Source organism: Crinia signifera, chromosome 19, assembly GCF_055691185.1.
Source record: "Crinia signifera chromosome 19, ASM5569118v1, whole genome shotgun sequence".
Lineage (NCBI taxonomy): Eukaryota > Metazoa > Chordata > Amphibia > Anura > Myobatrachidae > Crinia > Crinia signifera.
The window spans coordinates 133,349,951-133,374,197 of NC_139226.1; the positions used below are offsets into that span (position 1 = coordinate 133,349,951).

The 24,247-nt window shown below is 43.6% G+C and overlaps 1 protein-coding gene across 2 annotated transcripts in view; it reads right to left on the minus strand.

Annotated features, from left to right (window-relative positions):
• Window positions 1-10,240: 10,240 nt before the first annotated feature.
• The window catches only part of LOC146043030 (uncharacterized), a 142,974-nt gene continuing 128,967 nt past the window's right edge, over window positions 10,241-24,247 (minus strand). Inside the window, exons 13-14 of one of the 2 annotated variants that reach the window (XM_083163396.1) lie at window positions 23,816-23,887; window positions 10,241-10,929 (exon numbers count right to left, since the gene is read on the minus strand). In XM_083163396.1, the coding sequence (XP_083019522.1) occupies window positions 10,825-10,929; window positions 23,816-23,887 (177 nt within the window). In that variant the 3' untranslated portion in view covers window positions 10,241-10,824. The remainder of the gene's footprint in view (window positions 10,930-23,815; window positions 23,888-24,247) is intronic. The other variant, XM_083163397.1, reaches the window with a different exon arrangement.

The window sequence follows — 24,247 nt, forward strand, 5'->3', positions numbered from 1 at the left end:
CACCCCAAAATCTGTGCCCCAATTTCTCCCGAGTACGGCAATGCCTCACATGTGAACAAAAAATACCAGTTGGGTGCATGGCAGGACTCAGAAGGGAAGGAGTGATTTTTGGATTTTGCAGCACAGATTTTGGTGGAATGAATGGTGGGTGCTATGTTGCACCAATACAGTGGAACCCCCCCACAAGTGACCCCATTTTGCAAACTACACCCCTCAGGGAATTCATCTAGGGGTATAGTGTACATTTCAAACCCCCAGGGGTTTCACCAATTTTGATACAAGTGGGCAGTGAACATGAAAAATTACATTTTTTTACACAAAAATGCAGTTCTGGCTCAAAATTTTTCATTTTCAGAAGGTATGAAGGAGAAAAAGCACCCCAAAATCTGTGCCCCAATTTCTCCAGAGTACGGCAATGCCTCACATGTGAACAAAAAATACCAGTTGGGTGCATGGCAGGACTCAGAAGGGAAGGAGTGATTTTTGGATTTTGCAGCACAGATTTTGGTGGAATGAATGGTGGGTGCTATGTTGCACCAATACAGTGGAACCCCCCCACAAGTCACCCCATTTTGCGAAGTACACCCCTCAGGGAATTCATCTAGGGGTATAGTGTACATTTCAAACCCCCAGGGGTTTCACCAATTTTGATACAAGTGGGCAGTGAAAATGAAAAATTACATTTTTTTACACAAAAATGCAGTTCTGGCTCAAAATTTTTCATTTTCAGAAGGAATGAAGGAGACAAAGCACCCCAAAATCTGTGCCCCAATTTCTCCCGAGTACGGCAATGCCTCATGTGTGACCAAAAAGTGGCAGGACTCAGAAGGGAAGGAGTGATATTTGGAGTTTGCAGCACAAATTCTGGTGGAATGATGGTGGGTGCTATGTCGCATTAGCAAGACCCCCAAAGCACCAATACAGTGGAACCCCCCCACAAGTGACCCCATTTTGCAAACTACACCCCTCAGGGAATTCATCTAGGGGTATAGTGTACATTTCAAACCCCCAGGGGTTTCACCAATTTTGATACAAGTGGGCAGTGAACATGAAAAATTACATTTTTTTACACAAAAATGCAGTTCTGGCTCAAAATTTTTCATTTTCACAAGGAATGAAGGAGAAAAAGCACCCCAAAATCTGTGCCCCAATATCTCCCAAGTACGGCAATGCCTCACATGTGACCAAAAAATACCAGTTGGGTGCATGGCAGGACTCAGAAGGGAAGGAGTGATTTTTGGATTTTGCGGCTCAGATTCTGGTGGAATGAATGGTGGGTGCTATGTGGCATTAGCAAGACCCCCGAAGCACGGTGAAATTATGAACCTAATATTCCATAGATGTGTGGTATATTTTAAAACACTCCTTTATACATAGGCCGGGTTTGTCGGGGCAAGTGTCACACTGGAAAATAGTTTGCTTTCTTATTCCCTTTTTATAGCAAACTTTGCACCTTTTTTGTGTCCTGCCCTTTTTTCCAGTGGAGGGGATTTCATCAGGAAAATGCTGCCCTGGTACAATACGGGGGCCAGTACTAGAAGTACTGGGGCCCTCTGCCTGCTGGTTCCCAAATATTAGGCCCTTTATGACTTCCTCTTGAAAGTGCATAAATGTCCCCCTCTGGCCGGTAGAACGGAATAGCACGTAAGCGTTATACAGTGCCATCTGGATGATATACACGGCCACCTTCTTGTACCAGATTTTTGTTTTCCGCAGGGCACTGTACGGCTTCAGTACCTGATCTGAAAGATCCACTCCGCCCATGTACCTATTGTAATCCAGGATACAATTAGGTTTTGAGGTGTGGGTACTGGTACCTCGTACAGGGACGGAGGTGGTACTGTCTCCGTGAATTGTTGTCAGTATAAGGACATCCCTCTTGTCCTTATATTTGACCAACAACATATTTTCGTTGCATATTCCCCTGCTTTCACCCCTTCTCATTACTTGGGCAATGTGCGTTTTTGGGAGGCCTCTTTGGTTCTTGCGCACAGTACCGCAAGCTGCTGTACCTCTTGAACCAAGGGCCTTAAACAGGGGGATGCTAGTGTAAAAGTTATCCACATAGAGGTGATAACCTTTATCCAGGAAGGGGTGCACTAAATCCCAGACAATTTTCCCACTAACACCTACGAGGGAGGGGGGGCATTCTGGCGGTTCAATTCTTGAATCCTTCCCTTCATAAACCCTAAACCTGTGGGTGTACCCTGAGGTGCTTTCACACAGTTTATACATTTTTATGCCATACCTTGCCCTCTTACTGGGAAGGTACTGGCGGAATTTAACCCTTCCTTTAAAATGTATAAGGGACTCGTCGATACAAATAAATTTTTCAGGGATGTACACCTCTTCAAATTTGGCACTGAAATGATCAATGACCGGCCTGACTTTGAATAGCCGGTCAAAGGTGGGATCATCTCTGGGTGGGCACTGTGCATTATCGGTGTAATGTATAAATTTAAGAATTGTCTCAAATCGAGTCCGGGTCATGGCCATACGGTAAAATGAGTACTGTACAGAACATCTGTACTCCAATATTGCCTAATTTCTGGCTTTTTTACTATGCCCATATGAAACACCAGACCCCAAAACGTCATCATCTCTACTGCATCTACAGGGGTCCACCTAGCAAATGATGACGTGGGGTTTTGAGCAATAAACTGCTGGGCATATAAATTAGTTTGGTCCACCATTAAATTTATAAAATCATCAGAGAAAAATAATTTGAAAAAGTCAATTTCTCTGAGACCTGTGGAATCAAATTGGATTCCTGGCATGGCCAAAAACTCAGGAACCTGGGGCTCAAAATTGTCTGGTGGTGGGGTCCATACGAGATCAATTGTTGGGGGGGGGGGTCTCAGCTGCTCTACGGGGGCGTCTTTGAGGGGGTCCCTCATCACCAGAGGAGGAAGAGGAGCTTAAGACGAATCCTTCAAATTCCCCGCTTGCATCACTGGCTGTGTCAGAGTCAGAGGCAAGCATGGCATATGCCTCCTCCACTGAATACATTCTCCTGGATGACTGGGAGGACATTTGGGAGGACATTTGGGAGGACATTTGGGAGGACATTTGGGATGCCATTTTTATTTTTGTGTTACTGGTAGTGAAATGTTTCAACACGTGTATAGTGTAGGGGGGGGTACAAACTTTATTTCAACCTGGGGGGAATGTAGTGTGTAATGTGTATGTAGTGCAGAAAAAAAAAATACTTTATACCCAAAAAAAAAATTGAAGGGGTTAAAAAAAAAAATTGAAGGGGTTAAAAAAAAAAAAGGTCCTGCGCCAAAAATTGAGCACAGATGTTGGTCAGTAACGTCTGTCACTGAACAGCGCTCAAAGGCAACAGGAATTTGATCAAAAAAAAAAAAATTAGATCAACCCTGTGCCGAAAAAGCTGATCAGTGATGTACGTCACTGATCAGCGCACAGTGGCCACAGGACACCCACAAAATCACAGTGTGTGTAAAAAAAAAATTAAAAAAAGACCACACAGCACCCACAAAAAAAAAAAAAAGGTGATCAGTGATGCGACACTGATTACCAGTGAGGGGCAGCAGGTGCACAACCTTTGGTGCAACTGGCAGCAACTGACAGGTATATATAAAAAAAAAAACCTCTGCGCCCCCAAAAAGTTGCTGATCACCTCAGATATGGTGATCAGCACAAAAGGCGGGGGTAGCAGACACAAAATATACACTCTCTATCACTCTCTGTCACTATCTCTCTCTATCTCTCACTATCTATCACTATCTATCACTATCTATCACACTGCAGCAGCAGCACTGACAGTTATATGTATAAAAAAAAACCTGCACCCCCAAAAAGGGGGGGTAGCAGACACAAAATATACACTCTCTATCATCTCTATCTATCTGTCACTATCTCTCTCTATCTCTCTATCTCTCACTATCTATCACTATCTATCACTATGACACTGCAGCAGCAGCACTGACAGTTATATATATATAAAAAAAAAACCTGCACCCCCAAAAAGGGGGGGTAGCAGACACAAATCTCTCTATCTCTCACTATCTATCACTATCTCTCACTATCTATCACTATGACACTGCAGCAGCAGCGACAGTTATTTATATATAAAAAAACCCTGCACCCCCAAAAAGGGGGGGTAGCAGACACAAAATATAGCTCTCTCTGTCACTATCTCTCTATCTCTCTCTATCTCTCTATCTCTCTATCACACTGCAGCAGCAGCAGGAAGTCTCAGGAAGTCAGATCCAGGAAGCGTCCAGCACGCTACAAGCAGTGATCAAGTGATCAGGTAAGGTATTTGCAAGGATCAGGTAAGTATTAGCAAGGATCAGGTCAGTATCACGGCAGATCGGCACGGTGACCGCTCTGCACGCTACTCCAGACCGGAATGGCGTCTGCAGCGCAGTCACCGTTAGTTTAAATGTCGCGCCTTGGCTGTGATTGGTCCGTGGGTCCCACGGACCAATCACAGCCTTGGGGGCAGGTGGGGTGAGGGTGGGGTGAGGTGTCATCGTCACCGATGACCCCCTCATGCCCCCTGACGCCCGGCGGTGATTGACACCTGTGTTACCGAGCGTCTGATTCGCTGGTAACACAGGAAAACGCTGTAATTGGCTGTTCACACTGAACAGCCAATCACAGCGATCGCCGACGGGGGGGCGACATCGCAGCCCCCCCTGGGCATGCAGGGACAGCAGACATCGTCCCTCTGTCACTGCGTCTCGAGACGCAGTGACAGTTTAAAGTCATGACGTACATTTATGCCATGTGTCGGGAAGTACATCCCGGCCATGACGTAAATGTACGTCAAATGTCGGGAAGGGGTTAAAATACAGCCGCTAATTAGCGGTAAACGGATGCTAATTGCCGGCCAAATACGCCAGGAAAATACACTTCATTTTCTTGGCATATTTGTCAGAAGCCTGCACGGATCAGTCAGATCCGTGCAGGCTTCAGTGAGTAAAAAAATAGAAAATTAAATAAATAATAAAAACAAACAAACAAACAAACAAAAAAACAACGGAGTGGGGTACACCCCCCCCCCCCCCCCGCCTTGATAACAAAAGAGTGAAGTGTGTCTCAGTGAACAGGACAGCATTCCTGAGGACTGTGGCATATTTAAGGTAGTGTAGTCTAACATGTGCTCTGTGTGGACAAACCATGGCTGGTGTGATATGTATAAATGACTAATGTTGATACAAAATATAGGGGCTTTTTCATCTTTCCCTGCATGTTAGATTACAAATTCAATGTGGCACAGAGTATCAGCCCATTTGTTCAGGAGCATGGTACACGCAGAGCATAAAATAAGTAACAGAATAGAACAAAGCCATACAGAGCTACTGGATCTTTGCTGGGAGCTCCCTGTACACATTTTTGCAATTGGTTCCTGCAATGACTGAGACATAAACAGTACAGATGTATTTTACAGTTAGGACAAAAAGAAGGTCTACATCAAACTGTAAGAACTTTAACTAATGCCCAATCCACTCAATTACATGAGTCATTTTGCCATTATTATAATCAGTATACTGTATCTTATAAATTATAATGAAGTCAAATACTACAGTTCACTTAATTTTATTGGAGACTGTCAGCAGTTGCCAGGAGTCACCCATCGTTCCATATTCTACAAGGACTTCATATTTCTCTAAGTAGAGGAAGGTACTGGACGGGTTTCCCTGCTGTGCAGCAATTAACCTGCCAGCGGTTCTGCTCCCTGCAGAGTTTTGGGGTCTTTATTGTGAAATTGTTCTGGTGCTAGAGGGGCAGCAAACAGGAACGGCTACTTTTGGCTATGTTTCTAATTGTCCTCAGCAGTCCACTGAAATCCACTGGTCTAGAAAATGAGTTAGCGTGTTCAGGGGCGTAACTAGATATTCGTAGGCCCCATAGCAAAAGTTTTTAAGGGCCCCTATTTTGCAGTTGATGATGACAAATGTATGTGAAACATATTACTTATACAGTAAGGCCCCATAGCAGCTGCACCCCGTGCACCTATGGTAGTTACGTCCTTGAGCATGTTCTTCCTCCATATACAGGTATTTAAAGATTTGAATGACTAAGGATTAACGTGTGATAGAAAAGCGGGCCAATATTGCTTGTTTAGCAAAAAAAAAAAAAAGAAAAAAAAAGTAGCGCTAATAAACCAATGAGGCATTAAAAATTAAAATATACATTTAATGGTGCACATGAACATACATAAGACAAATAATAAAGGAAATTAAAAACTATACATTTGGTTGCCACACCTCCTAATAGATGATAATGGGATCCGTTCCTATATGTACCGCTGTATTTGTATGTAGAAATGGGGAAAGATTGAACCACATCAGTTGACACAGTCTCCAGTAAAGTTCTCGGATAGCGGTATAGTTACCAGTTGTGTCCACCTCCTCAGTGGCAGGGCTATTTTTCAGTAGGCTCCAGCAGGAACTGAGGCCCTTATTCTAGTTCACTCTTTCTGACAAAATATTTCTTAGATGGACAAAACCATGTGCACTGCAGGTGAGGCTGGTGTTACTTGTGCAGAGATAATTAGATTTGGGTGGGGTTTTACACCTGCCTCACCTGCAGTGCACATGGTTTTGTCCATCTAAGAAATATTTTGTCAGAAAGAGTGAACTAGAATAAGGGCCTCAGTTCCTGCTGGAGCCTGCTGAAAAATAGCCCTGCTCAGTGGTATATTAGCGCTACTATTTTCTCTTTTTTTTTTGCGCTGTAAAACACTGACAGACTCTCCCCTGCCAGCACCCGAGCAGCTAATTTGGTAGCATATTGTATTGTCTTGTTCTTCCCCAATATTGCTCGTCTCACTTCTATAATGCATTGTAGTAAGTGCCCATTATCCCGGTCAGTGAGTTTCCTCAATAGAACACCAATGTGAATTTGCTCCTGAATGTTATGACATAACATGATCCCAAATATTATCATTAATCGTCTTGTCTTTCGGATAGGTAGATTACAGATACAGCACTGTGGTTGTGTTCTGTGCACGGGCCGGTGACCTGCTGTTCAGTTACGGAAAACTATCACAAATAATGTTCATTAAATCCAATAGTCCGTCTCACACCGGGTTGGGATCATTTGGTCTACAGCATGATGGTAGACAGTCATTAGGTCGACATGGGAAAAGGTCAACATAGTTCTAGGTCGAAAGGTCGTTAGTTCGACAGGTCAATAGTTTGACAATATCTAGGTCGACAATCAAAAGATTGACATGGGGTTTTTCAGGTTTTTTTTACCTGAATGTCAACACAGTCGACATGGACACAGTTTAAAGTGCACCGCATCCCCTCGCTGCGCTCGGCACACTATTTTATTCTCCCACCACGCCCTAGTGGATGGTAGGGCATGAAATACCGCCTGTTGGCACATATCGGCTCATAAAAAATGAAAAAAAAACCCATGTCGACCTTTTGACTGTCGACCTAACGACCTTTCGAACTAGTGACCTTTCGACCTAGAACCATTTGGCCTTTTCCTATGTCGACCTAGACCCATGTTGACCTAATGACTGTCTACCATCATGCTGTAGACCAAATGACCGCATCCCCTCACACCAATGTCTCTTATCTTGATACCACTAAGCCAAAAACAGTTTGAGCAGAAGGTGCAGGGAGTTTTTTTTTTATCTTAGAAGGATTTACTGTTAGGCAACATTAGGCAAAGTTCAGTTGGCTGATAGGTCACCCTCTTCTTTCAGTAGTAGCATTTTTAAGGCAATCCTAAAGATTACAGCAATAACTTCCTAAGTTTGCTGAGTGCTAGATCACAGCGCAGTCACCAATACGTCACTGAACACAAGACCATGAACTTAAAGATGAGCATTGGGTCAATTTAGACAATCTGAATTTATTTCAAATTTTTTTTTTATTAGTATAGGAACACAGATTTATGGGATCACCTGTGTGCCTATGAGAATGCTGGATGCTCTGCAAGTACAATATGTGATCTGCAGAAGAGAGGATTTGTTGAAATAAACACGGGCTCCGTGGCTTGCGACTTCCACGGTGTTGCAAAACGGAAATTTATTGGATGTGTTATAGTTGATGTGTTTTGCACATAATACCAATGGCTCTTTAAATTTGAAGGCAAAATCCAGTACTCTATAAATATATCACCGTGTGTTGTTTTCTATAAGCGTCTACATGCTCTGAGCATTATATGTTGTCATGGATCAGTTGGTATATGGATGAAGCAGTTTTTGGAAATGACAGTACCAATAATTGGCAGTTCTTCCTACAGGATTTACAACAGCTACCACATTATACGCGAAGACAGCTGTGAATTCATTTTTAATATTAATGCGGTTTAAATCCCATGGCCAGAACTGCCAACATTTATTTGTTATTTTTAAATCGGCAGCTTGGGAAAGGTGCTATCTTCTCTGTTCTGATAACAGCTATGATTGGTCATGTAAAGGCCCATACACACTGGGCGATTTTGAGATGAAAGCCGCTCAAAACACCAAGTTTGAGCGGCTTTCATCTTAAAGCCGCCCAGTGTGTCTGGCGCTCCCACATCATCGTATTGAGTTCGGCTTTGCATAATACTGCGCTATGCATAGCTGCCCCTGCCCCCCCCCACTCGCGCAGTCAGGGGAAAAGCCGCTCAGTGTGTATGCACTGAGCGGCGATTATGCCCAGCGTGTATGGACAGTGATGACCGCTGGGGGGAAAGCCGCTCAGTGCATACACACTGAGCGGCTTTTCCCCTGACTGCGCGAGTGGGGGGGGGCAGGGGCAGCTATGCATAGCGCAGTATTATGCAAAGCCGAACTCAATACGATGATGTGGGAGCGCCAGACACACTGGGCGGCTTTAAGATGAAAGCCGCTCAAACTTGGTGTTTTGAGCGGCTTTCATCTCAAAATCGCCCAGTGTGTATGGGCCTTTACATGACCAATCATAGCTGTTATCAGAACAGAGAAGATAGCACCTTTCCCAAGCTGCCGATTTAAAAATAACAAATAAATGTTGGCATGACTATTTACAATTACTATAGAACGTCATCCTGTTTTTCAATTGTAAGAATTGTCAAGGTCAGCGACCCTCTAAAGGGAGAGATATGGTCAGCCATACCTGCATTTACACCAGGATGTTTCACGGGATGTTATTGCTTGTAGTAGAGGCCGATGATCTTCACATGCGCTGCCAAATGTCGCCGTGCTATAAAAATGGAACTTCCCTGAGGGCCGTACATCTGCTCAGTGACAGACGCGATTGTTTGCTTTACGAGCTGTTTTATAGTCTTATAAAGTGACCCTCCCCACTCATGAGCCCGGACAGATGATATTTTTATTATATTGCCCCAGAAGTGAAACACGAGCCGCGCTCTCCGTGCCAGGGCCTTTTCCAGAATCTATTTTGCATAAATTTCCCAACCACATTAGTGATCTATTGCAAAACTATATATTTTTTAAATGGCTATGTCCTCAAAACATGCCGGTGTACAAAATAGGCACTTGTGACGGCATACATATCCTCAAGCCTGTTGCGAAACATTGATTTGGGATGTAACAAGATGGACTTTGATGCTAAACAAACCACGTTGACTTGTGGGCACAGGATCATTGGTTTACAACTGCTGCAACAATGCAATGAAGCAACAAGTCCATGTTCTGCTTTCCTTTCAGCATTACATTGAGAACGTTGATTTTTCCGAATCTTTTTAAAAAAAAACTTGCTGCGATGAGGGGTCTGAGACCAGGCTTGGAATGGGTGAAATCTTGCAGAAAGAGGTTTCAATGTGACGGCAGATGAAAATGTGCAATTGCAAAGAATGTACAGCGCATGGTTTTGCCTTGTAAGTTCGGCCACACCCACCAAACTCAGGCGGCATTACATTGCACCCTTTATCTCCATGATTACAACGTGTACATGCCTACCATCAGTAATGGATATAAAATGGCATTTTGTGGGCAGTAAATGTAAGGCAACAGACAGAGCCCATAGCTCCTCGGCCTCTAGAGGACAATGCAGGATTTCTGAAATCTTTTTGTTTGTTGAATTGGTCGGTTGCCTAATATTCTTGGACCACAAATTTGTAACAGATGTCTATTCTGTGTCAGATTTATGGAGACAATGTCTTTCAGTTTAAAAGGACAGCTGGATACATAACCTCTGCCTAATTAGGATAAGTTGTGTACCTCAGCCTACAAAGGATCCTTAGTGTAGAGAATTGATGTATTCAATGTACAACTGAGCAATCGCCCAGCGTTCCAACAGCAAAAACTGCAATTTCTAAATAAATGGAAAAGAACGATCTCACGGTTTATCGGCCTATGTTACACAAATACAGAAAACGCAATTAATGTGAAATTCATATATTGACATTATTAAATTAAACCTTATTGGATTTTAAGTATCAAATAAACCAATTAAATCTCTCTCTATATATATATGTATGTATGTAAAAAGCTTTGTTGTAGAATAAAGACCGTACCACTCATTCCTTAGTGTTTGGATTATCAGTAAATAAGTATCAAAAGGGGCGACATCCATTGTAGTTCATTATACTGTATCTGTTCAAAAATATCATGAGGTCGGAATGACCTGCACAACAAGGTGAAAAATCTTTATATTCTTCATTTAGTCATAAGAAAGAGAAAGGTGTTTTCATGGTTAGAGCAGCACAGAGAGAACTGTGTAATGTGTGTGGCTCCGGTCCGCCTCTACCAGGAACTGACAAAAATCCTCTTCGAGGGTAGTTGGTCAACTGGCAGGCCGGATATACAGGTCTAGTGACCACAATGTGCAGCTGGTGGTTATGGCCCGGCAATACTACGTGGCCTGTCCAGTCCTCCATCCCAGTGCAGGTTGAAATCGTAGATCAGTAATATCGATCTCTTCTCTTCTTTATATCCAGATCATCCAACCCATCGTCCTGGGCCAGCTCCAAGTCATCAGCGTTATCTGCTTCACCAACTTGCTCTTCCTGTCAAACAAACAAAGGCCACAGATCAGATCAGGTAAAGGATGACAGGTATCACGCAACAAGGCTATGAAAGGAACCAAACATTTCATAAGTATTGAGTTCTAAAACCAAAAAGGGGACATGAGATTAGATGATTTGGAGGAGGAGATGGTGGAAACCTAAATATTAAAAACGGTTTGTTGTAATAGTGACCTCCAGCATCGGGGAATGTTTTTGTGCCACTTGTGCATGATGATTTATGGGATGGATATGTAATGTACGAGACCTTAGAGATTCACATGCATAATTTGGTGTGTAACACTGTATGCTTGAACATGATCCCCATGGACAGATCTTGCGCTAAGATCTGTCCTTTCCAATGATAGGACTTTTTGGCTTATGACCTGTTAGTCCTGATGTGATCGGATTGGATCCCTCCCAGTGGGAAAACATGATAGATATCCATAGGCTATAGGAAAATGTAATCTAAAAATGGCGATGCTCAACAGAGCCAAGTTTATTGCATGCCAGGGCTTTGTGCATATGAGGTAAGTGACCGAATTTAAGTGTTTGGAGCCACATTAGACAGTTTTGTGTGACTATGGGCCGCTGTAAAGTGCAGCCGCTGCTGAGATTACTTGCACCAGCGAGATCTTCGTAGACAAGCTTGAGTAAACCCCTAATTGCTATATACAATTATTAACCGACACACCATTCTGGAGAACATCCAGTATAAATTGCACTGGAGCCTCCCTGTGCCTTCTACATGTTGTCCGAGGCATTATTTAAATTAGGTGTTGGCCTCAGCTGCTGGATTATCCCCTAGGTTATTTCAGATAATGTACAGTACATTATCTCTTTTGGGTGTCATACAACAGGTACAGGAATAGAACTACATAAAAAGCCTATACATTTGCTTACTTAATGAGCTTTAATAATAACCTGAAAATGTATTTTCTGAGAACTAGATGTGGGGTAGGTAAAAAGTTGCCTTGGGCCTTGATCCTGTAAGCTCAAGCGTTACATTAGAGAAGCACGGGCAAGCAATGCTCTACAGTGTGACGTCATCAGAGCATTCTTCAGAAACAAACGGAGGACGCACCTTCCCGTACTCTGGATGGAGAAACCGGGACAATTACTGCAAGAGCTGACTGAGGTGCCGAGTTGCAGGGAGGCAGTACTTGAGCTTCATCATTACACAATGGATTTGGAAACTCCCGTTTTGCAAAATATATGGTACATGCTCTCTCAACCTCAACCATCTTCTCTGCATCACAACAAGGGGCAGACTTACTTCAGCCAAATTTACTTCAATAATCACATACAGACATACCATGCAATCTTTTCTCTCAGGTCTGATGGTCCAAACCAGGCCACCTCCATGAGGACTACGCAAATACAAAGAGAACAAAGAATACACACACATATATAAAAAATGATACAGAGCAGCTGATTGGTTGCCATGGGGCACTTCTCCTCTGGCTCGCTGCCCCTCCCTTATCAATGCCTCATACATCTACCCCACAGGGGTAGTTATTAGCAATGGTGGATTTCTCTCTACGCACATGCAGCATTTGCCCAGGTGCGCCATGGGCTGGGGGTAGCAGAGCATGTTCACCTGTATGAGAGCCCTGATAGGTTACTAACCAGATGAGGTCAGGTGATTTTATTTGGTCAGTATGACTCATTTTTGTATTTGCACCTGGTGGGGTGGCAGAGGACAGAAAAATTTTGTGAAGGGGGTCGGGCTACTTTATCTCTTTGTGCCTAGGGGTGCCCTCACCCCTAAATCACCTCTGGTAATAATGAGGTTACAGATTCCTAAGCAGGTCCAGTAATTAAAGAAGTCCATCAAACTACTAACACTTACCTAAAAAACAACTACAGAGTTGTCCTCTTGCACTGTGGCCAAGCCAAACTAGCCAGCCCCTCTTACCTCACCAGGTCTTGGGGACACAGACGCGTTCTACTCCTTTTTGCTCAAAATGTGCATTTTATTCACACAGACAAAACATCTCTCAGGAACAAAAAGACTTTCCTGATCGGTTGATGTGGATATTTGTACATCAAGTGATTCTGAATCCGCATACCAAGGGATATGATGCAGCAGCCGCGACTTTTGGATGACAGATTTTGTCGTTTCATCTGCAACTTTGTACATGTTTAAAACAAATTCCTTTGTGAATAAATTCCCAGTGTCTGCAGAATGCTGTTTTGCGGTGTTTGTGATGCAATTAAGTTGCAGAATTAATAGAAATAGACACTATGGGGGGTATTCAACACCGAAAAGGGGGCATGACCACAAGAAACGGCTGTGAGCTCGACAATCCATGGGCGTTCTTGGCATATCGGACCCGATTGTTTTTAAAATTGGGTCCATTCTGCCGAGATGCCTTGTTAAATGCTGTCGGGAAAGACAGCATTTAATAGGCTCCCATATTTCCCCGGTCGGAAATAGCAGCTGGGGATTGAATACTCCCCTATACCTTTCGGAGTGGCTTATTTACGCCAAGTGTGTCTCACAGTATGGCGTATAAAGGCTAGGTGCATGAGGATACATCTATACGACAGGGACCCCGTCCTTCATCCTTAGTTTCAGCACAATTATATAAAAGACAACAGAAATGTTTATTAACTATTTACAAAACAACTCGTTTTAAGTTTAGAATCTACAAGTGTAGATGTCCGTGAAAGGACATGAACATAAAATGATATTATATAAAAATGATCAAATTGTGATAAATGGCAGTTTTGGCTTTGTATGGAAAAACCCTTCAATAGGTCACAATACATGAATTACTGGCTGGTGATAGAATAGATTTGGACAGCGTACAGATATAATCAGAATACATTTTGTATTTAGGCATGTGTTGTATTGCTGTGTTACAATTACACGTGTACTAGAAATGAGCTGTGATGGAAACACAGCGAGCAGAACTGCGTGTCGGCAATTTGACATGTCTCAATAAATAAACGGCTCGAATTTCCGTTCTCTCACAAAGGGAACCGCACAGTAGAATTTAAAGATTGCCCTTCGCTCCCCTTCACTCATAAATACAATTTATATTCACTCTAAATGTGGCCAGATTCTGGTGAAGGTATATTTAGAGGTACAATGGGAAAATAGCAGCATGGAATGACAGGCGTCTGTAAAGCGCCATTTTATGTGCTTCTAAAACTGAGTAATGACACACAGGCCTCATCTTCAACTGGAGTCAAAAATAGCTGCTAGCCTCACAGGACCCAGTATGAGAGAAGTAAATTAGTTCTGTCAGAACTGCACCACTTGCAGAGGGCTTAATACAATCTGATTGTTGTACTTGCATCAGTCATTACAGTGAGCAATTAAGGGACCATGTACTTAAAGAAACATGTCCTAGAGCAGTGGTAGCCAACCCTAGCCCTCGAGAGCTACCAACAGTTCACATTTTCCAGACAACCTAGCTGCTGCACAGCTGCACTCATTAATCACTGACACATTTTAAAAGATCCACAGATTCTGTGAGGAGACCTGCAAAACATGCGCTGTTGGTAGCTCTCGAGGACTAGGGTTGGCTACCCAAGTCCTAGAGACTGAGGAAATATAGTACAACACAAACATGGGGTCAAAAAAAAAATCTCTCTATAATGATCAAGTATCAGCCACCGACTAAACCAGTTTCATAGAAACAATCCCACATGTTTACATCTCAACCTGTGTACATCCAAATACCCAACATATACCAAATACTGGCTACTGTACTCGATGCTGGCATCCCAGTTACTACCAGGAGACTGGCACCAGAATGCAGACATAGGTGTGGATGCTGGCACCAGAATCCCAAACCTAAGTATGCAAGCAGGGTTAGGGTTAGGTTTAGGGAGTAGCAGGGGAATTCAGGTGAGGCTGTGGGGAGGGGAGGTTATTACAAATGGATAAAACAATAAATAGTACAGGGGTTCCCAAACTTTTCTAAACCATTGAGCCCTAGAGTATCTGTATTATTTTATGGCACCATATGCAAAAAGTTTGAGTACTTGTGTATTATCACGGCGCCCATCGCATCGTATACCATACCACTAAATATGGTATACAATGGTATGCGATGCGATATTGTACAATAAAATATCGCATAGAATCGTATGCCATCCAATGCAATGTGATGCCATCCGATTTTTAATTGTACAAGCACCCTGATGGGTCCTTACAATGTTAAATGCCCCCCCCCCATTGTCAACGCCACCCCCAGTATCAACGCCAACCCGAAGCGTGGCGAGCGGCGGCGGTACGCGTCCTCCGACCTTTTCATACCCCCACTATCCACGTCGGTGTGGAGTTGACTTTAGATGTGTGGCGAGCGCACGCGTATTACTTTACATGTATTGCTCGTGTGCTCGCCACGCTTCGGGCTCGGTGGCTTCCTTTTTAAATGGACAAAACCATGTGACTGCAGGGGGCAGATGTAACATGTGCAGAGAGAATTAGATTTGGGTGAGTTATTTTGTTTCTGTGCAGGGGTAATTCTGACTGCTTTATTTTTACACTGCACTGTGTGCACAAGTAACATCTACCCCACCTGCAGTGCACATGGTTTTGTCCATTTGAGAAGGAATTTGCCAGAAGGAGTGAACCAGAATAACCCCCACAGTTTGGGAACCGCTGGAATAGTATGGATGTACAGGTGTAAAAGGGGAGGACAGCCCTAGTATTGTATACAAGATCAGATTTGAAGCAATGGGCCTAATACTTGGTATGCGACTAATGACAACACAAACAAATATATACATTAAAAAAAGGTAAAAAGATGCACACTATAAGAAAAAAAAATGTAAATTAGGTATAAATAACCTCTAAAATCATCCCAAAAGTAATGGGATTATAAATCTACTGTAGCATATATAGCTTTGTTCCTATTGCCCCATCCAATCGTAGGATAAACCAAATGCTTTGTATGCATGCATGTATTGTATATGTATTGTTTTAGAAATGACGTGAATGTTCCTATGCAGACTGATCTTTAGATCTCATAATTGCACAATATAGATCTAAAGGTGCCCATACACGGTGCAATGAACTCCATGCTTTCAGTACTAGATTGCATAGCATCTAGTACAAGACGTATACAATTCTGCTACAGCACCATACATGTTGTAAGATACGATGCAATCTAGTACTAAAAGCACGGGCTTCACAATCCTCATGTGCACGGAAGCGCACATCTCCACGCACTGCTCTGTCGCACCGTGTATGGCTACCCTAACTACAAAAAAGGAAAAGGAGAGTTTGAGCGCTGATGTCCCCCACTCATGTGCACGTTTAGTGGATTGTAACTCACTCTCATTGAGGGTTTAGTAGTTGGGGACAAGTGGGGATCCGGCTCTTGGTACCTGAGAGTTGCTCCGACCAGATTGTTTAGCAGTTCACTGCGGTCATTACAGAGTGCTGTGCTCTCCTCAGGCTTGTCTCCAGTCACCACCACATCTACTCTTTGTAGAGGTCCCCCCCCCTCCTCACTTCCCCTTTTTCTTGCTCTCTCTCTATTTCCGTTTACTGTCCTACTATTTCTGGTTACTTCTCTGTTCATCTTCTTTTCACTTTTCTAATTACCTTCCCGGGTCGATACCACGGATGGCTTGCCACACCGACACAGCGTTGTATTTGCTTCTCTCCTTTTAGTTTTACAATTATAAATCAATTTGTTGTGTCCTAACTCATTGCCAACTTGTTACTGCTAATGTATTATGATATATCTCTCATTCTACTGTGATTCACATTTTTGTTTTGACCAACTGCTTATCGCCAGGTGGGATTCAATGTCCTGCTTCGGGATCGGTGAAAAGGGGGCGTGTCCGCGCAAACGGGCGTGGATTGTCGAGATTCGGCCGTGATCGCGACAATTCATGGCCGTAATCGACAAAACATGCCCGAACATGCTTTCATAGTCGGGCCCGTTCTGTCGATCTGCCTCTCCAATGCTGTCGGACAAGACCGCATTGAATAGGCGCCTGCCGCTATTTCCCCTGTCGGAAATAGTGGCGGGGATTGAATATCCCCCTAAGACTGGGATTTGCCACAGTGTGGCAAGGGTACATGCTTACAATTATTATAAGGGTTTGTCTATGGAGCCGAGACACCAGCTTTTTGGATAGCTTACTTTTTACTATATACCGTATATGTCCATATCCTAAAATCAGATTCCTCTGCTCCACTATCTACGGTATCCTTTAAAGAGCACAGAATAAAGTTGAAATATGTGAATGAACTGGAGGCAAACGGTTAAACCTGCAGAAGTTGATACAGCGATTGCTCTATTAGACCTAACTAGACGATGAAGGCAGCACAGCTGTTCCCTCTACTGAGCAGACCATCACTGCTGAGCCCTCATCTCCCGGCACTCGGGTGCGTGAAGCCACCATGGCTCAGTAACTGCTTCCTGGACAAAGTCCTTAATCAAATTCCACATATTAGCTGTGAGTGGTTCATGAAAGAAAATAGATCGGCTTTTACTTAATTCTGGGAAGACGATGTTAACATAAAAACAAATATAGAATTTGAAGCTGCACGATCACCATGTAAAATGTAATTATAAAGGTGCCCCCCTCCCCCCCAGGATGCCGATAAAGGGCTGCATAGGGAGTGTGTGAGCGAGGTGATCCAATCACAAGATTCACTCTCTTCACTGTGGCTTGTGGTTCGTTTTTATTTTAACCTCACTCAAAATGCCCAGCGTATGGCCTGAGCCCCCCGGCACTCCGTGTATAAAGGTCCATTAACCTATGATTTACAGATTTATTGTTATGCAATAAGGACCTTACCCTGCGTCTGCACATGTACAGAAATGCGCACACGCAGACACAAAACATCGGCCCTCCGTTTAATGCTATTACCGTGCAAATACAAAACAAACAGGAGATGTGGATCCCAAAGTTGAACTGTCCCAAAATCCTTACATGCATGAAACTAAGATAATTGCTGTAATAAGCCTGTGTTATCCGTAGGCAGCAACTGTGCCTGATATTAACCACAGACCACAAAGCACAGACGCTATATATTACTATAAAGTAGCTGCATGGACAAGTCTCAGGAGTTTTTCTTCTTAAATCCTAAAAGATAAGAAGAGTCCATTAAATAAACTGAAATCGCTTTCTGTGTCCACATGTATAAGATAGACGCATGGCGTCCGCCCCTGTAGGATTATGTGTACAGTGTAAAAAGGAAAGAGGTTTTTCTCTTCCCGTGTAATGCCGAGACTCCCTGAGCAGAGAATCAGCACAGATGTGTACTGTCACCTCGGAGAGGACGGATTACGTGCTTTGAATGAGACGCGCTATGCGAAGGAGCTGCGATGCATGATAATGTGCACAGTGAAGCTTCACCTTAAAACCCAAACGATCATATGCTTAAAATATGGCAGGTTATTTGAGGTAAAAGGATTGTGTAAATCCAAAGTCTGGGCACACGTTTTATCTAATTCAGTGACTATTCCATAGGTCCAAGCAAACGGGGAATTTCTCCCTCATTTCTAAGCAATCTGTCTAGTACTTTCCTAATTAAGCACACATCGCCGTGTACAGCCCATAGCGAAGGCAAGGCGCAGTCCCACGCATCACCATCACCTGACTGCATGCAGTCAAGATCCAGTCAGATCACTGTTCTCTGCTGCAGCACAGATCACCCAGCACACATCGCTGGCGCATTGCATAGGTATCAGCGATGTGTGCAAAGGATCTGTGCTAAACTTTATCGTTTAGCATAGGGCTCAAGTCGCCCCATGTCCAGGGCCGTCTTAACATTAGCTCTGCCCCGGGCAAAATAATTCACTGGGCCCCTCTCCGTGCAGGCAGTGGCGTCTGGGCAGCGGGGACTGGGAGCCTGTAGCGCTATTTGCCGGGTGTCAGACGGGAAGCGCTGCTGAATTTGAAGTGAATTCTCTCAGCCAATCAGCATCCGGCCAGTCTTTTCAAATTCAGCAGCGCTTCCCGTCCGTCGCCCAGCAAATATCGCAGCACTACAAGCTTCCAGCAACCACTGCCCAGGGCAGTACCGTCTTCCCCATTGGGGTGGGCGGTAGGCCCCTAGAATCCTTGAGCCCCCGGACAACTGCCCATTAAGCCCAGGGGATAAGACGGCACTGACCATGTGTACGGGGCTTAAAACGCATGACTGCAAAATCATTACAGGTTGAGTATCCCTTATCCAAAATGCTCGGGACCAGGAGAATTTTGGATAACGGATTATTCCGTATTTCGGAATATTTTAATATTTCAATGATGTATTTTGAAGTATCTTGCATTTATGCTGTATAAAACACATAATATACACACAAATATATTTTATTACCACATAAAATACACACAAATATATGTTATTTGTTCAAAAAACAAGGTTTCAAAACGTGAAACAAAATTTGTGTACTATCTCAGATACTGAATTTGAATGCCAAGCAATCATTGTCTTGCACACATATAGTGGCAGTTACATATCATGTCCCCAGTGCTGCTGTTACAAATGTCCCCAGTGAGTTTTTAGCAAAAAAAAAAATAATTTTTTTCACTTTCTGGAATGTCTGGTTTTCGGAATAATTCGGATAACGGATATTCGGATACGGGATACTCGACCTGTATTAGATCATTGTGAAATGTATGCGCTATAATACGTAATGATTGATTTTAAAAAAATGAAATAACCCAGTATGATATTATGGGCCTGATTCAGAGTGGATCGCTGATGTGCTAATTTGCAATCCGTTCAATTATCGAATGACTGCACAAGCCAAAACAGCAACAAAAATGAAAGGAACTAATCGCAATCCTGTTGCAATTTGACTGACAGGAAGTCAGCGTTTGGTGGTTGGACACCTGTCGTTTTCAGGAAGTGTCCAAAAAACAATTGTGTTCCCATGCTTTTTAAGGTTTTGTGTGTGACATCAGCGCTGGCCTCGATCAGCCGGTCTCTGTCCCAGAGTTGTGTAAGGCTCAGACTTACATTTGCTCAGACTGGAAAAATCATTCCATGGTTGCCAAACCTGTCCTCAAGATCTATTAAGTTCATGTGTCTCAGGCAGCCTGTGGATCTATAGTAGGAATGAATGCAGCAGGTGTGAAAATGTGACAGTTAGTAATGATTACAGCTGTGCACCAGCTAGGTGGTCTGGGAAATGTGACAGTTAGTAATGACTACACCTGTGCACCAGCTAGGTGATATGGGAAATATGACAGTTAGTAATGATTACAGATGTGCACCAGCTAGGTGATCTGGGGAATGTGACAGTTAGTAATGACTACAGCTGTGCAGCAGCTAGCTGCTAGGTGGTCTGGGGAATGTGACAGTTACTAATGACTACAGCTGTGCACCAGCTAGGTGGTCTGGGGAATGTGACAGTTAGTAATGACTACAGCTGTGCACCAGCTAGTTGATCTGGGAAATGTGGCAGTTAGTAATGATTACAGCTGTGCACCAGCTAGGTGATCTGGGGAATGTGACAGTTAGTAATGACTACAGCTGTGCAGCAGCTAGCTGCTAGGTGGTCTGGGGAATGTGACAGTTACTAATGACTACAGCTGTGCACCAGCTAGGTGGTCTGGGAAATGTGACAGTTAGTAATGACTACAGCTGTGCACCAGCTAGTTGATCTGGGAAATGTGGCAGTTAGTAATGATTACAGCTGTGCACCAGCTAGGTGATCTGGGGAATGTGACAGTTAGTAATGACTACAGCTGTGCAGCAGCTAGCTGCTAGGTGGTCTGGGGAATGTGACAGTTACTAAGGACTACAGCTGTGCACCAGCTAGGTGGTCTGGGGAATGTGACAGTTAGTAATGACTACAGCTGTGCACCAGCTAGTTGATCTGGGAAATGTGGCAGTTAGTAATGATTACAGCTGTGCACCAGCTAGGTGATCTGGTAAATATGACAGTTAGTAATGACTACAGCTGTGCACCAGCTAGGTGATCTGGGAAATGTGGACTGTTGGTTAATCTTGAGGACTGGTTTTACCACCCCTGGTCTAGAAAGTGCTAAGTAAATAAAAAGTAGAATCTGGACTTTCGGTTCCGGGTTGCATGGAGTGAGGTAGCAGGCGCCGGAACTCCTTTCCCTCTCACCGATACACCCCTGTTCCCATCTGCCTGCAGCCTCCAGAGCACCACTGTGGCATGAGAAGCACCAGGTGGTATACAATATGGTGCTGGACTGTGGCAAACATGTGGTTGCACAGGTCACCAAAAAGGCCCCTGTGGACACCCCTGATGCCCTGCACAAGGTACCAAATGTAGATGTCATAAGGAGCACTAGGACTCCCCTGCTCCAGCAAGCTGTCACTGGCATTACCCCTCAGGTTAAAGCCCTGACATGCTGGGAATCAGATGAAGCTGCAGCCTATGACATCGATGGCCTTAAGCACTCTGTTAAGGACTTAACAACGGAGAACTTTCACATTTGGAACAAAATTGACGACATTGAGAACAGGGCGAGGAGGAATAACATTGGGCTTGTAGGCCTCCCTGAATCCGTTAAAGGACCGTCCATGGCCAATGTCGTGCATGACACCCTGCCGGTTCTCCTGGGAATTGAACAAGAATGTATGGACATGTTTGTTGAATAGGCGCACACCGCACAGGGTTCACCCTTCCCCCTCTCCGAACAAACCCAGGGTCACTCTTTTAAAGTGCTTGAATAACCTCCACAAACAAGCTCTTTTATTAAGGATATCTAATGGGAAGGGAATAAACTTCATCTTCTTCATGACTACTCAATGGAGATTACCAAGGCCTGCAAAGCCTTCTCCCCAATTTTGCTCTCTTTTGGTTTTTGAGGGCCTGCAAATTCGGCTTATTATACCCAGCACATCTTAGAATTTATGATGGCTCAAATACTTCCTCTCCTCTTCTGATGCTGAGGCCTTCCTGTGAGAACTTCCTTGGTCCAATACACAAGACCAGAATATAAATGACCCCACACCTTCTCAGGTCTCTGCACCACCTACTATTTAAACTGGTTCCTCTGCAATTTCCCCGTTATCTGGCTTCCAGAATTGCCTCATAGGATGGTCCGCCTTGCTTTGCCAAGACAACCCTTCACTCGCCCTCATGGTTATTTAATTGCTGCATTTATTGGTACTTATGTAATATCTGGACTCCCGTTTTTCTTATGAGACCGCGTCCGCTCGCCACACTATATAAAATCAACTCCATGCGTAGTTGGATAGTAGGGGTATGAAAAAATGGGGTGCATTTAACATGGGAGTCCAGATAATACATAAGTACCCATTTGTGTTCTCTTCTCTTCCTCAGTAATTGTATATGCTTATTATAGATTTGTGGTGTTTAATATGTCTGATTTGTTCTGTTATGAATGTTGATATTTTATGTGATGTGCACCATTACGTCCTTTGTGCTCCTACTGGTTATGGTTATTTTTATGCCGCCTGCCTCTGCACGACCCCCTCTTCTGCCTTTATATTGGCGGGTGGGATGGAGCGTACTTCTGCTGCTTCATATCTCCCGTTCTCGCTTTGGGCCAGATTTACTAAGCTTCAAAAGTGATAAAATGGAGAGCCATAAACAGCCAGCCAACCAGCTCCTACTGTACCTGCCATATCACAGACTTGAAAAATGTCAGGCAGGAGCCGATTGGATAGTTGTTTATCACTCTCCATTTTATAACTTTTGAAGCTTAGTACATCTGGCCCTTTGAGAAGGATGTTAGGGAGGGATAGCTGGTACCAGAAAACAAGAGCTATTGTACCAGCTATCACTCCATCGATGACCAGCACGTGGGCGGACCCGGAGAAGGCTGTGGAATGCTGGCCGAGACGGGTAACACCAGCACAATAACAAAAAATGTCCCTGGAATGGTCTTATCATAGTCTTTCTTGTGCAAATCTGGCTGAGGCCAGCATATTCTCAACTGCAAAAGCAGTGGTAACTATAATACAAGAGACTGTCATGAATGTCTAATACAACTTCATACTGATTAATCAGGGCTGCCTTTGATCATTAAACACTAATTCCTCTGTTCAGTTCATCTAAATGGAATCAATTCCATGCACAAATCAACTAAACATTATAAGGATGTGATTCTCATTCTGCTATATGTGATTGTACTACTACTGGCCATAATTACCCTAAAATGAAATTGGTTTGATATTGTTATATTTGTGTTTCATTTTTTAATTACATTTGATTTCTACTTTAGCGCAGTCTGTCTTTTTCTCTCTTTGTGTTTGTTCTATAATTGGTCCAAGTACCCAGGTGACTGCTACCTGAATAGAATAGCTGTGATTGCTCATAGTGTATTACACTGTGGTCTGACCACGCACAGCCACTCTCTTCTTTTTTTATTCTATACCGACCTGTATTGTGGACCCCCCATCTCCACTCCCCCCTCCTCCCACCTTCCCTTGATGGTCGGGTGATTGGGGATATTAAATGTGTAAAAAGTTGGAGTCTAGCAGATCGTTGCCATAGTGTTCCTCTCCTGAATGATCGAAGAGAAAACACTTGGGGTTGGCTTTGTTGCCCATTTAAAAAAAAATAGCGCCGTGAGTCGCCAATGACTCACACACGCCCCTTTTATTACATATTAGCCGGTGTGAGAAGGGGAGCATACAGACCGATGGTGGAGGAGGAGCTGGTAAGTGCTCCTGAAAACTGTAAAGTCCTAGGTGGGCGGCGGCCAATGCAAAAGAGCTCACATCACCGCTGCCCCCAGGTGGAGAACACAAAGGAGGTGCTGGGGACCAGCAAAAGAGCATAAAGGCCGTGGCCCCCAAAGTGAAGGTGCAGAGAAATTAAATCTAAGAAAACAGTCAGTCACTCTCTCTCTCCAAGGCTTAGTACATAAGCTACCAAAATAAAACATTGACTAGGAAATTCCTCAAGCAGAACATCACCCACTCGTTCCCACTAGAAACAAAATATTGTCATACTAGGTCCTGTTCTTGGTCATCCTGATAGTGTTCCTCTGGTTCTTCTCTAGATTTAACATCTGTGTTTGGCACCTGCCAGGAATAAATGGGAGAAATCACAGTAAGTTACATTATTTTCAAGAAGAAAATGAATAATATACTGTGCGTGGATTAAATCTAAAATACAAAACAAATAAAAAAGAGACAAAACACCCATTATATTAATCTGCAGGCAGAACCTCATAATAGGAATCCCGTTTTAGTAAATGTCACCCCTATCTCAGATGGAATGTCGCTCTAAGCAACCAATCGGATACGATCTATTATCTTCTAGAAGGAGCTATATAAATAAGTAGATTCTGTGAAATAGAACTCACATCTTAGTAAATTCCCCCATAAAAGGCCCATACACACTGGGAAACTTTGAGCTGAAGGTAGCTCAGTTTTGTCGTT